The 14,157-nt window shown below is 37.8% G+C and overlaps 3 protein-coding genes across 3 annotated transcripts; all 3 read right to left on the bottom strand.

The window, feature by feature from the left end:
* Positions 1-30: 30 nt before the first annotated feature.
* LOC141833954 (uncharacterized) lies at positions 31-3,221 on the bottom strand. The gene is made up of 9 exons (XM_074721443.1): positions 3,092-3,221; positions 2,869-2,949; positions 2,351-2,400; positions 1,824-1,901; positions 638-695; positions 506-555; positions 261-369; positions 123-183; positions 31-44 (listed from the first exon to the last, which is right to left on the bottom strand). The coding sequence occupies exons 1-9, from the start codon at positions 3,173-3,175 to the stop codon at positions 31-33; spliced, it is 585 nt and encodes a 194-aa protein (XP_074577544.1). The 5' UTR covers positions 3,176-3,221.
* An 816-nt stretch (positions 3,222-4,037) lies between these two features.
* On the bottom strand, positions 4,038-6,581 carry LOC141833953 (uncharacterized). Its single transcript, XM_074721442.1, has 6 exons — positions 6,522-6,581; positions 6,179-6,183; positions 5,896-6,053; positions 5,727-5,818; positions 5,559-5,611; positions 4,038-4,113 (listed from the first exon to the last, which is right to left on the bottom strand). The coding sequence occupies exons 1-6, from the start codon at positions 6,579-6,581 to the stop codon at positions 4,038-4,040; spliced, it is 444 nt and encodes a 147-aa protein (XP_074577543.1).
* A 2,423-nt stretch (positions 6,582-9,004) lies between these two features.
* On the bottom strand, positions 9,005-11,232 carry LOC141833488 (transcription factor MTB1-like). Its single transcript, XM_074720947.1, has 2 exons — positions 11,153-11,232; positions 9,005-11,048 (listed from the first exon to the last, which is right to left on the bottom strand). Exon 2 carries the CDS (start codon positions 10,969-10,971, stop codon positions 9,169-9,171), a length of 1,803 nt encoding a protein of 600 aa, XP_074577048.1. The 5' UTR covers positions 10,972-11,048; positions 11,153-11,232; the 3' UTR covers positions 9,005-9,168.
* Positions 11,233-14,157: the final 2,925 nt, after the last annotated feature.

Raw genomic sequence — 14,157 nt, 5'->3', positions numbered from 1 at the left:
TGAAGGATGTATTTGACATGGACTGGAGCATTAGGCACAAGCTTCTGTCAAGGGATTAAAAACAAAAAATAACAAAATAGGGATACAAGAATGCTTATCGGACAAAAAAGTGATAGGCTTACTTGTAGTAATAAATATGGGCATAATTTCATAGACGATTGTTGCTACAACATCTCTTCTCAGCTGGAAAAAAAAAGATCCAACATGAGAGATAATAAATTAGCTTAATTTGCCTTAATGAACCCCTAGTAACTTAATACCTGGGTAGATTCACCTTTAAGTCCAATGTAATATATTTGAGTAGTTTCTCCACCGAAATTATCAGGAAAATGTAGAGTCAGATTTGCAACACTCTGAAACCTTGAGTATCTGATCAATTCATTGACACCATATTTAACCAGAGAAGTCTCAATTATCATATTCTCTGAGATCTTTTTAAGTCCAATATTATGTAGGATCGCACAGGCACCTAGACCATAAACCTCGACGAGATGAAGATCATTACCTTGTTTGATACTCCAAAATCCCTTGCAGATTCTCTGTTAGGTCCCATTCCTTAAACAGAATAAATGTGCAGTGCTCTTAGGTAGTGCTCTTAATGGAGAAATAATTTAACTAAAGCTACCAATCTACTTACCTGAACAGGCTGCATATTTTGAACATCAGAGAAGTCAATGCTCTCACGATTAATGAATCTGTTAGAAGATTGAGAATTTCAGCAAGGTTACGTATAGTCTTCATCAGAGATGTGAAAGAGCTGGAATATCTCACATCATAATCCATAGGTGAATAGTAGCAGAAATTTCAATGAAAACAAAGATAAACAAATATCAGGATGCTTGCTGAGACACAATCTCATGGATAGAATTGAATCCTTGATCGTGTACCACATGTGATATTGTTGTCCATTCTGGGGAAAAAAAATACTGCTGGACTAGTGATATTGAACAATCCAATCTAAAGATCAATTTTTATCAAACTAATACTAGGAACATGTACCTTATTGCTTTGGGGAAAACAATTTTTTCCCTAAGAATTTACCAATAATACAGATGTCAATGTTACTCATGTTATCTACATTTTTTAAGACAAAGCTTTCCACATGGATGGGTGTTTATTGACAATTAGATTAGGCATAGTAGAAGTTCGAACTATAATCTATTGCTGTACAAAGAAGGCCAATTTGGCAAGTATGCCTGCTGTATCATCTTTTTATTCTGTTATGTCTTGTTAATTTCTTAACCGTTGTAACACTTAGCAGGGCCAGCAAACATTACCTCTGAACCTAAAGTATGCTTTCTTTATTTTCTTTTAGCAGGTTTTGAATAATATGATTGTTGTTTGTCATCTATGCGAAATGATTTTTATATGATAGTTTTTTACCATTTTTATTGTTAGGTAAAGGCAGGAGATAGATAGGGTTTATGTTATGATACTGTTTCATTTCGTTATGTTATACGATATCACGACACATTTTGTTCGAAAAGGTAGAAGTTAAACCTAAACTTGAGGGTGTAGTGTATTTGAGAAATGCCTACGCTGGGGAGGAGGATATCTAGTTGAAGGGAAACTCTAGCCTTTTCCATCAAAAATTGGAAGAGTAGATCTCATGTGTTTGTTACATCTTTAAATAATATTATTTTTAACTGCAAACTTAAACTAGTTATCATATGTCAAAAAAGGACTAGTTATCAAATACCAAAAAAAGGAGGGTGGATTATTAGAGAATCTTGGTTCGTCCATAGTGATTAAATTTATCATTATGTTTTGACAATATGTTTACAAGAAAACATGACAAAAGTTCCATTTGGCAGTATACATACGCTCTCATTTTCGAAGGACTTTTTCCTCCAGAACCACCAACAATAGAGATACTCTTGATCTTCACATCTGAGGTAAACCTGCATTACCAAAAGTCATAATGAGGGAACAAGATCTTAGTCACAAGTCCATTTCCTAAATGTTTGCAAAGAAAAAGAGTCAATTCGACAGGATTCTAGTATTGTGTAAATTTCCCGTGCCCATAGAGAAAAATAGATGGTATGGGAAATTTGACGATCAGAGGCTACTAAATGAAGTAGTTGGTGAAATTTGGTAAACATAGCATATTCTCTGAGTTTAACTTATTGCGATAGCATGTAAATAAATCTCAAACATTGTTGTTAAAAAAAATGGTATCGTTTTAAGAAATGGTATTCTAATTTTATCACGTGCAGGGATCTAAAACTTGTAAATCAAGTAAGATAAAGATCAAATCCAACAAGAGATTAACATACAGCAAACTAAAAACTACATGCAGCAATATATCAAGTTCCAAGAGACAGATTTCAAGAGTAGTGTGGTTACTTACGGTATGAAAACAAGCAATTCAGGATCACCATCAATGCTTTCAAGGAGGCCCTGTTGTATGAATAAATTAAAATGAGATAAGTGTCACTCATTGTCATTAGAAATGGTAAATACCCGTGTACATTCTCATAATGAAATAATTAGAAAACATGTGATTTCCACAGTTCACTACAATTTTGATATCTTCGAGTTAGAGTTACATTTCCAAATTCAGAAATCTCAACATTATTTCCTTTTCCCTTTTTTTTCCTTATTCTTCTTCAATGTGATTCATGATCCCATTTTAAACCATTCATTCTATTCAGTGGAATGAATAATTTGTTGAGTGGTTGCAACGTGACAGTGAGAAGACTCAAAATGTCCAAGAAAACTAACCAAGTTAAACACCAAAAAGGTTTTCATTTTTTTTCCTTCGTGCGAAGCGATGTGGCGAGGACAAAAGAACTTTAGCAAAAGACCAATCTACAATTTGCATCAGCAGATTTAAAACATAGACCATTATAGAAACGCAATGCTAACCTCGGAAGTATCTAATCGACGATCCCAGGATTTGAAAACCGATTTGACACTTCCAATCACCGATTCGTTCAACGCTGACACCTGAGCAATTGTGCACGCCATAACAAACAGAGCGTTATCAAAATAATAGTAAACTGGAAACCAAACCAGGCGATGAGGGAGACAAGAAAACCCTAACATGCGGAAGCGGAAAAAAAAAGATAGAAAGAAAGGTCCGGCGTACCCTGTCCAAATCGATGTGCTCGTGCAGAGACCAATGCGCGGCGCAGCTATGATCCGCACAGTCGTGATCGTGCAAGCAAGACATCGCAGGCTTGATCCCTTTACTCTCTTCCCTCGGTGTCCCCCCTCCGGTTCTTTCTCGAGTTTTCGCGATTAATTTGATCGTTGCCCGAAAGATCAAAGAAGAGAGAAGCGTGCTGTCGCCCTGTTGCACACGTGTCAACCACTGACTCTTCTTGACCCGGATTGATGCAGCAGAGGATTTTTATTTATTTTATTTTTTCTTTCAAATGATAAAATATTTATTGTATTCATAATATATATATTTCTACATGCCTTTATTAGTCTTACTTTCTCTAAGTATTTAAATTTTGTTTTAAAATAATTTTAGATAGATATCTTAGTCTTTTTTATTTTTTACATTTTTATTATATTAATCTTTTGTATGTCTTGTTTCATAAAATTCCAACTCTTTGAACCATGATCATACGGTATTCAAAAAAATATTATTTACACACATTCCATTCTACAAAGAACCAAACATCTGTGTGAGATAATCTCCACCAACCTCAAATTGAAAACAAATTGAAAGGAAGTTATTTGCTCAACCTTAACAAGAAACTGGACACAAATTGAGATAAAAGAAGTCATGAGCCAGATAAAAAACTAAATAAACAAATGTTAACACCAGTAGAACAAAATGTAAATGAATGATGCATTTTATTTGTTTGCAAGCCAATTGGTAATCAGATTTACAGTTTACTTAACTCCCCAAACGACTATGGCTCTCATGAATCTCTTTCGGAAATTATCAAGAATGCCTATTTTACAAGAACTAGCTAAGTCACTACTTGGAACATTAAGCACTCCTCGATGTGTAATAAGACAGATTAGGCAGCCTCACATGTTTCAGATGATGTTTTGTGAAGAAAATGTTGGACTTTGACTCAGACACATCCTTGATCAATCATCGCATGAGCAATGTTGAGAAATGCACATATGTTTCCGCCATGAACTAATACTCTGAAAAGAAAAGAGGAGATCATCATCATATTAAGAGTGAGGCCAAACTTTGAACTGATACCAAGAAATCCCCAGTAAAAGAATTCCACAAATAATCAAATACTCTTGTGATTCGTCTATCATTGCCTTACCTGTGCCAATGTGACTAGGCCATACAGTGATGATTATCTAAGTGGAGTGTCACAAGGAACTGAAAGGTCCAATTCCTTTCAGTAAGGATATGTTTATATAGGAAAGAAAAAGTGGTATTTCTATATATAGGTTCTGAATAAAGGTGCATCAGAAATTGAACTTTTTGTAGGCTTCTCTTTAAAGAGAACAAAGTCCAAAGTGACAAATCAATTAAAGAAAAATGAAAAAGCACTGCAATTAAAAAAAAAACACCATTTAAACAAGTGATTCAAACTAGGTGGCTGTCCATGCATTGCACGAGTGCTGGGAAGGGGACTAACTTATGTGTCTGACCAGGGGGGTAAGGAAACAAGAGGTTTCTTTTGTTTCATCTATTTGAAGGAGAGGAAAGAAATCAGCATGGAAAATGCAGAGAAAGTGACAAAAAAATAAACTAACACTGAAATACTCAATTATTTATCATAAACGTGAAATCTTTGATTTTTGTCATAAGATATGTTTCATTAAGTGTAATAGTAGTTTGTAGGTTTAAGTAGCTACCAACATAAAAGTGATTCCATAAGCTGCACAACAGGTATGCCAACGTAGATGGTGTGCAATATTGGCATGGCAGTTGGATAAGTAAACAAGAGATGACAGAAGACAAGGAACAAACTGAATCATGATTGAAGATATGTAATCTATATATGTTCTAATAAGAGGAGGATAAGGGAAAAAGAAAGGAAGAGTGCTGGGAAGGGATAGAAGGGGGGAAGGAAACAAGAGGTTTCTTTTGTTTCATCTGTGAGAGAAAGTGACAAAAGTAAATCTTTGATTTTTGTCATTTTTTCATTAAGTGTAATAGTAGTTTGTAGGTTTTAGTGAATAGGCCCACAATTGTAGATGGTGTGCAATTTTGGCATTAAGTCATCAGAAGATATGAATGCTATGGTCATTACATTTAGTGGTCATGCCAGCCACAGATGTCGCAGTATTTTTTGTTACATCTTACAGGCAATGAGCACAGAAGATGGATCACCAAAAGCATATCACTGGTTATAGTTATATCTCATAATCACATAGTTTAATGTTAATCCACATCTCAGAACTGTGATATCACGGATAATTAGGCTATTGACAAAGAGACCCAAGTCAAACACATAAATGATTACATTAAACACACCAATGAAAGTCATTTTTGAGATGATCTTAAGAATTAAGTCATTTAAATTCATCAAAAAACATCATTCTTTCTGTTTCCTAGACTCAACCAACAATTGTTTCAATGGTGTAATCGTAGAAAAACGTGCTTTAGGAAAAACCAAGGAAATAACCTCTGTAATTGCATGAACATAGTAAGTTCAACAAAAAGTGACACAGTCAACATCTAAGATGCATATATTTAATAAACACCAATTATGCCTGTATCCCTATGTTTTGCATAAGCAACAAAACTGGATAAGTCAGCAGAAATCAAAGATGTGAATGAAAGAATGCAATACCCCTCCAGCACTAGCAGCCTTTGCTGGAGCAACCAGTACTTTAGCTTTTCTTAGAATATCAATTGATTGAGGGGTACAGGGCATATTTGAACCTGCTTTTTAAAATGGAGAATGTATTAATGATAGCAGAGAACAAATGGGTTACACTATAGTTCCACAAGTTGCACACCTTCTACAAGTACACGACATCCAGAATTTACCAAGTCAATGGCATCAGGTTGATCTATTTCGTTTTGAGAAGCACAAGGGAAGGCAATATCACAGCGTTCACTCCAAGGTTTTGCATCTTCAAAGTATTTTGCCCTTGGATTTGATTTCAAATACTCTCTGTTAACAACAATAAATCAACATATACATGACAAAATTTGGAAAATTATCAAGCGTCACAAAAATAGCCTCTAACATGGAGGACAAACCAATTCATAACAGACAAAATGAACACAAACTTTCACAACTCCTAATGCAACAGTTGCCAAAGTTATCAATGACACCAGCCACTTTAAAAGCTTTTGAATTCTACTATAGTGAAAATTGAACATCAAAATTTGAGGCTTTCAGCATCTGTTTGTCTAACTTTATAAACTATGTAAGAAACAATTTATTTAAAAATATGAAAGAAATATAAAAATTGTGGTAAATTAAACTGATGCCCCATTGCCTACATGGTAACTAAGATAACTCATTTTCTAAAACCAATAATATGAGAGGGTAAAATCTGTTAAGTCACAGCAAACAATATAGTACAAGCTCAAGAGTTATATTTTCTTTAAGATTCAAACAAAATTTAAAGGATACCTGAACTGAAACAGTAATTGGGATAGCACCACAACTATCAAGCTTCTCCAGCACATGCATTGCTATCTTCCAGAACCACTAACTGCACATCTGATGAGAAACTCAGATATTTACTAAAAGTTCAAAGTATAGAATTACAAAAATGCTATTTGGCTACTCAAAAGATGATATCTTCACAGGAAGAGTATCAGGGTATACATATTGTTTTAACTTAAAATGAAGAGCACTCAAAGAATAAAGGATTCCTTTTCCATCAACTATAAATCTAGTGCAGACCTCAGGCATAAGGTTGTATCACAGATAGGATTCTATAACCTATTTACTATTAACTCCTCTTCATTCTCTCAGCCAGACCTACAAGCTACACCATGTGGCTTTTCTAATTGTCTGCAAAACCGCAACCTGATTAGGGTGGTTATAGGATTTACATCCTTTGCTCTTAATAATAATGTTTCAAGTTGACAGCACTAAACAGAAAGTTCAAAGTGAAGTAGCACAAAGTTTAAGAAAATATAAAAAAATGGTCATAAGCATACTAGTTTTTTTATTAAAAAAAAACTTTGAAGAGTTAGTGTACTTGTTCTTCAATTTGAATTTTTTGTATTATAATATTTATTTTCATTTGAGTCTTTGTGAAATAGTCATAAGCATACTTTTTTTTTTAATTTGAAAAAAAAAACTTTGAAGAGTTAGTGTACAATTAAGCCTTTGTGAAACAGTCATGTCGACTTAGTGTTATAGTTTTTCAAAGCAAAATTTTTCCGAGTCTAGCTAGCAATTCAACTAATTTTTACACGAATGAATGGTATCTTTGATCTAATTGCCAAATCTAACTGAATTGGAACTGGATCTGATTTTCCATATGATAATTTGATCCTTTGAAACGAAATGAATATTATATTCACCATTCCTATATTTAATTTGCAAAATAATTTTCAGAAGATCCAAATATTCATATAAATTTAAAACTAAATGCAAGAATGATTATTCTGCCGAAAATAATAGAATACAAATTCCTGCAAGTTAAACGTGCTATAATGGTATCATTGATTAATAGCATATATATATAATGTTAGGTCAGAAAATTTCTAAGTATCTAACGGAGAGGGTCCATAAGAGGACAAAACTAGCACAAAGGGTGGTTATGCCTTTCATAGTCTTCGGATCAGAACAAGTTTAAATATAATTAATTTTGATCACGAATCATATTTTTATTTTAGTAAGAATCAAAAGGATGTCTTTGATTTAAAGATAATTAACTTTGATCATTAATCATATTTTTTTAGCAAAAAATAAAAGGATGTCTTTTTCTTTTGTTATTTATTATTATTATTATTATTATAAAAGATATATTTTATAAAAATAGTATCTCACCCGAAGATCTTTATACCTGTTGGGTTAAATTTTTTTATGTGAAAGCAATTTAATAACTCTCATCCAAAATCACTATTTACCCGCTCATATTCTACTATTTTTATCCTCTTTTTTTTCTTGAATTACAATTCTCTTTAAATAGTCATCCTCCCATCATTTCTCTTCTGTCCCCGTTTAAAGGGATAAAGTTAAGGATAATACTCGTGGTCTAAATATTTGCAAATATTTAATTTTCTTGTTCCGGTATAAAATTGAAATGACATAGAGACTTTTTTATGGTTTAAGCGAATGATTTATTTATTGAGCCAATGAAATGATTAAGCTTCCGATGGGTATCAAAACATGGAGGTGGACATTATTTTGATAATAATATTTGAAAAAAAAAAAAGAATAATTTTTGGTGATAAAGATAATAAGGATGCCCTTTTAATTTTTAGAATGTATTGTATTTTTTCAGGGTCAACAATTTGAATTTGGTGACTATAAGTTTATAAACACATGGAAAATATGGGCTGCCAGTGGATCGACAGCAATGATGAGGCACCGAAATTGAAGAAGAAAACGAGTGCGGCTGAATTCTTGTCTCCCTCATGCCTCACGAATCAATCGATATTAAAAGAGAGAGCATTCAATTGGGACGAGCACCACTACTATTGCATGGTGTAAAGTCGCATAAAATGGTGTCACTTGTCAACAAGAAACAAAACCACAATTCAAGTGCATCCTTATCTAGCCACGAAAGTAAGCTAAGCGGGGAAATTTTTCCAATAAAACCAGAGGAAACATGCAGTCTTTCTAAAGAATCTATAGTTTAGTAGCAGAAGTTACCATAACATTGTATAATAAGCAAGAACATGTTGCAGGCGTGAAAGTTAGACAATAGGTTTTGACAAGTGGGCGTCGAAGACATTTAGTATTTGAATCAAATTTAAGTTGAGCACGTTTTGCATGAGATGACTACTATTGCTCGAGAAGACTTCACAGATTGGAACAGGTAGGCAAATGTCTATTTTTCTGGTGAAAATGGTAGCAGCTCTGAGCCAAGGGAGGCGTTTCCCTCGTGGCTGAACTAATTTCCCTACAAATACAATGCCAAATACAATGTCTCATGGAACTCTAGGAAAATGGCGAGTGGCGTCACAAATCACAATCGAGTTGTGAATTATGCATAGTTAAATGATGGTATTAGCTATATTGACATAGACTAATTCGTTTCTCACAGACTAGTAACTACGTCTTCGCTATGCAATGTATTGACGCTTGAGTTTGAATGTCATGTAGCACTCGACTCATGAGTTAGAGCAGCCATTAACTTCTCCTTGGTAAGTTGCTCAGTTCCAGGCGACTTCACCACGAACGTGTGAAGGACGTTGTCAACGGAAGCAGAAACCATGGAGTCCACCACATTGATCTGTGAATCCTTGAATGCTTGAATGACCTTGGAAACAGGGTGCCTCTCCAGAGGACAACTAACTTGGACAATTACCTCATCCTGAGCCGATTGGATATCGACCTCAGGCCAATGAGCCTGTTGTTTGTAGTCCACGAATGATGGATCACCCCACATCTCCCTCTCTGCCTCCATCTCCTTGAGTTTCCTCTGGAGCTCAGTGATGTAAGATATGGCATCCCCGAGAAGGGAGGCCTTGTCCATCTTCGAGATGTTGGGCACCACAGCTCTCAGGGCGTAAAACTTCTGGTTAAGTTTCTCCCTTCTCTGGCGTTCAGCTTCCACATGGTTCAGCGGTTCTTCCCTGCCGTTTGCCGGCTTACGACCCCTCTTTCTTGGTCTGCGCTCTTCCATTGAGCCTGCCTTGTCTTCTTTAGACGGAAGCTCGACGTCCGAGAGCTCAGAGTCAGCTGCCCGGGCACGGTCGGTCAACAGGCTAGAAGAAGGAGCATTTGCCAACCCGCCTGTGCCGAAATCAATTTGGCTCGACTGCAGCAGCGGGCGTGAATGCAATTGCTGGTGCTGCTTTTGAATCAGCTGCGTCTGTTGGAGTTGGTTGAACCGCGGGTCATCACCGATGCCTACGTCAATTTGTCGAACAGATGGTGATCCATCGCAGAATTTCTGCTGAAGAGAGTTCATGGAGTCGCTTTGATTCCATTGAAACACAGTAGCACCGTCGTCGAGATGGTAGTTCTTTGGATGACGATCGCCGTGCTCTGCTGTTATACCAATTGGAACCTGATCCCTCTTCGGGATCGGGTTCCTTTCGTTGAAGTGAGACCGGCTAATGTTCAAATCCTTCCCGAAGATCTTCGGGAACTCGGCGACCTGGTTGCCTGTACCAGCGCACGAGGCAAAAGCTGGATCAGCGTTTTCGTCTGTCTTTTCCCCGATCATGGTAGTCGCCTTCACGTAGCCCTGACCGAAGATGGATCTGATCATCCGTAGCGCCTCGTAACTCTCTGACAACGCATTCATCGATCCCAATTCGAGAACGCCCGCATCACACGGCACGAAGACGATGGTGCGGAACCCCGCCGACCACGCAAGATACGCGCGCACGCAGTAATTGGAGCATCCGGGCGACCTCAATTCTGCCTCAGATATCCATATGTGCTTCTCCGAAGCAAGCGCCCTTCCTGGAGCATCCTTCCCTTTGGGGAACGAGAAGTACATGGACGCAAGGAAGTAAATCTCCGCACCCGTGATACGGTTAAGCCGGAGCGCGTAGTTCTCATCGTCCGACCCCCCGGATAGCGCGTGGAGCCGCTCGAGCACCCGCTTCCGCATCTTCTGGTGCGCTCCATCGAGGGGGTGTCCCCGGAGGCCATCGCTCTCCTCCTCGGAATCCCCAACCTCACGGCAGTGGCCGTCGCCCCAGCCCAGGACGAGGTCCCCGGTCCCCGACCGCGAGATCTGCCAAAAGATGGCGTAAGACCAAGCGGAGCCGTGGTCCTCCACGACGTCCTGGAGCTTGTTCTGGAGGTCGTCATCGCCGCCGCCAATAGCAGTGAGATGGCCGTCGGGGGAGGCGGCGTGCTGGGCGTTCAGGTAGTCGAAGGCCTGAGGGCCGAGCACCGCCACCGCCATTTGCCGGTCTTCTTCAGTCCAAAACGCGCCCATCGCCTCCCGGATCCTGATGCGAGTCCAACGTCGACGGATTCACAGATCCGGATGTTTCACCTCCACCATTTGCTTCACTGATGGCGAATTTAAATCAAATCGGAGGCGAAGAGGAGTTATCGAGCGGATAATCAAGGGATATGGAGAAAGAGGGAGGACTGGGGAGGAACGGAAACCCTACCGTCTTGTGAAGGGAAGAAGGAAGGAAGAGGGAGACGGAGGAGGCAAGTCACCAATGGCGGAGTAGTTAATGTATCGATGGCGAAACGTGCTTGTGATGGAAAGGACCCTCACCCTTAAATCTAAACGTGGAGCAAGCGGCTCGGGCAGAGCCGAGCCGTGCCGAACGCAGCTGAACCCAGATGAGCCGAGCCGAGCCGAGCCGAGCCGACCGAGCCGAGCCGATGCTGAACGAAAGGGGATGAGGATCATGGAGGTTGAAAGTGGCCGCATAGACTGGCACATGGCATGGGTCCGTGCAAGGTGCAAGTACAGAGACGGGCACATGTCTGTTTTTTTTTTTTTCAAACATTAAGAAAACATTAGTTTAGTTTATTATTTCGTTTCATAATCAGGGCAGAATTTTTCATATTAAATTCTATGTCGAATAAAAGTGTCAACTCGAGGGATCAATTCGGATGAAATAAGATATTATTAAAAAAAAATCTAATTCAGATCCCATTTGAACCTGAATTCAATTCGAAATACTAAATCTGAATCGTATAATTCGATAATTCTAAATATTCGAATAATCTAAAAATACTTTATTATTATTATTTTTTTCAATAAAAATTTATTTTTTATAATAATATTTTATCATTATCATAATAATATTATATAAAATATCTTAATTTTTAAAATAAAATTTAATTTGATCTCTATAATAATATTTTATCATTATCATAAGATTTTCATGGAGCCAATTTATCACCTCTATAATTAATTCGATCGTAAAAATTTAATATAAGATTAGTAAAAATAAATATGAAATATCTATACAAGATGAAGTTCAATGTCGAGTGAATACTTGAAAAGAAAATTCTCAGCGGATTAAAGTATCTATAATTTTAACTTTTGATAAAATTGACTTAGATGGTGATTTAACTTTAAAGTTGGGCGAAATTGATTCTCGTTGAATTATCAATAAATATAATTGTTCCCGTCAAAATCGGCTTCTAGATGCGCGGCCTCTCCTCAGCACCAAACCGGAACGAGGGTGGATGATGGAACAGCCAAAGAATCGCCTGGGCCTACAACAACATCAATCGTAAGAAGGAAGGCCGGGGTGCTCAGCGTAACCACTCCGATACTTAAATCAGTTTAGGAGGAAGAAGCGAAGTAAAAACGAAGAGAAGGTTGAGAGTTGGAGAATGCATACCCTTTCTCACGAAGAAACCAACCTTATATATGGGTGATACTTGCCGTACTGTAGCATGGGTGAGGCAGGGCATGATTATCGGTATGGAGGATGCATGTCAGAAGGTATGGGCCATTTCCGATGCATGTCTTATCGCCGCCGTGCAAATGCGTATGTCGATCAGGGTGCCATCATAACGAGTAGAGGAGGTGTCAGAGGGACGTCACCCGTACCGTATGGCGAAGGAGTGGTATGAGGTGGAGGAGGACAACGGGGGAAGGACACAGAAGGACTCTCAGGATTAAGCTGAGGTGGAGTAAGGGAGCAAGGGATCTGGCGGGAGTGGAATCGGAGGGGGTCGACTCGGCTCGGGCGAGAGAGTTCACCTTAGGGATTCGGGCCCCTTTTTTGGTTCGGCTTCCGGCTCGGCTGCTCTAGTCAGGGTGCCGTCGAGAATTCGACTCAGGTGTGGGCCAAAGGTCGATTCAATTTATGTCGAAGGGTCTGCCCCGAGAATTCGGCTTGAGTCCGTTTCGAGGACCCGACCCTGGATGGAGGCGAGACCCCACCCAGCTTTGTCGATTCGACCTGGGTGTGTGCGGACATTGGACTCGGTTCGGGCCCTGGCGGTCCTTGACTCGATTCGATGACCCTGCGAGGGTAATCCGGGATTCGTTCTATGCGACCATAACAATAATATTTACATTCATAGTTAATTAACTACTAAACAAGATGCAATCAAATTAAATTGTGTTTGTCAAATAACTCAAAAGCTATAATAAGTTAGGTCATTGAATGATAGATATATCAATAGAAAGAGCTAATAGTCAACTAAATATAAATGTGGTCATCTCAGTCACAAGGTTTGTTAACTATAGTAAATTGATAGTTATGCAATTGACTGAAAAATAATAAACAATTATTTAAAAAAAGAGCAAACAATAGAGGATTTAAATAATATTCTTAAACAATCATATATAACACAATGAATTTAAAAATTATCTTATAATTGTTTATTTGCATTAGAAACTCTTGTTACATATTATTGTAATTTATAGTCTTAAATCTAAATATAAATTATTAAGCATTCATTTAAATCTTTAATTCAAAATAATTAGGTCGACGTAACTATCAAACTCTAACTACGCCGTAACTTTAAAAATCAGACTGTATAAACATAAGAATCTCTTTAATCTTAATAACTATTTCTGATTTAGATAAATTAAACTTTTTTTATCAAGCTTGTCGTTTAGTGAAAATTTATTTTCGTTTTTTAGAATTGTGCCTTTATTCATATCTAACAAAGTCAGAATTAAAAAATAAAAAGCAGCGGTGGAATTGACGATCGATCGTACGCCTAAACAGTGTGCCTGAGTTTTCACGAATCACGAGTCCTTCTCGAGGTCCGCGTGACTTTTTTTATTTCCGCTATTTATTTCACGTGTAACCCATGCGCTCGCCTCGATATTAAATAGTAAATACTTTCCTTCTGAGCTACGACTCGGAGCCGAAATGAGCCGAGCGGACGCGCGAACTGGGCCATCCGTTGGTGGAAGGCCACGGGTGTAGGGCGTGAGTGCACGTTTCCAACGCCGAACCTTTATCTAATAATATCTTTGTGGCCTTTTTATTTAATAAAATTTAATTTAATAATTTTGTACGAAGATGATGGAAAGCCTGTTCAATCGCAGAATGAACCGTAGTAATTTCATCCTTTTGAGATATTTTTGATCGGAAAAAAAATCTATAAAAATAAAAAGAAAATTTCATCAAAATTTTTAATATTGCATCGGCTAAATCAACATAAAGAGGTTCACGCATGACGCAAC

The sequence above is a fragment of the Curcuma longa genome, chromosome 8 (assembly GCF_044706935.1).
Source record: "Curcuma longa cultivar G26 ecotype Majalengka, Jawa Barat chromosome 8, ITB_CL_G26_1.1, whole genome shotgun sequence".
Lineage (NCBI taxonomy): Eukaryota > Viridiplantae > Streptophyta > Magnoliopsida > Zingiberales > Zingiberaceae > Curcuma > Curcuma longa.
The sequence above is the reverse complement of the archived record's forward strand: the minus strand, read 5'-3'. Positions and strand labels throughout refer to the sequence as shown.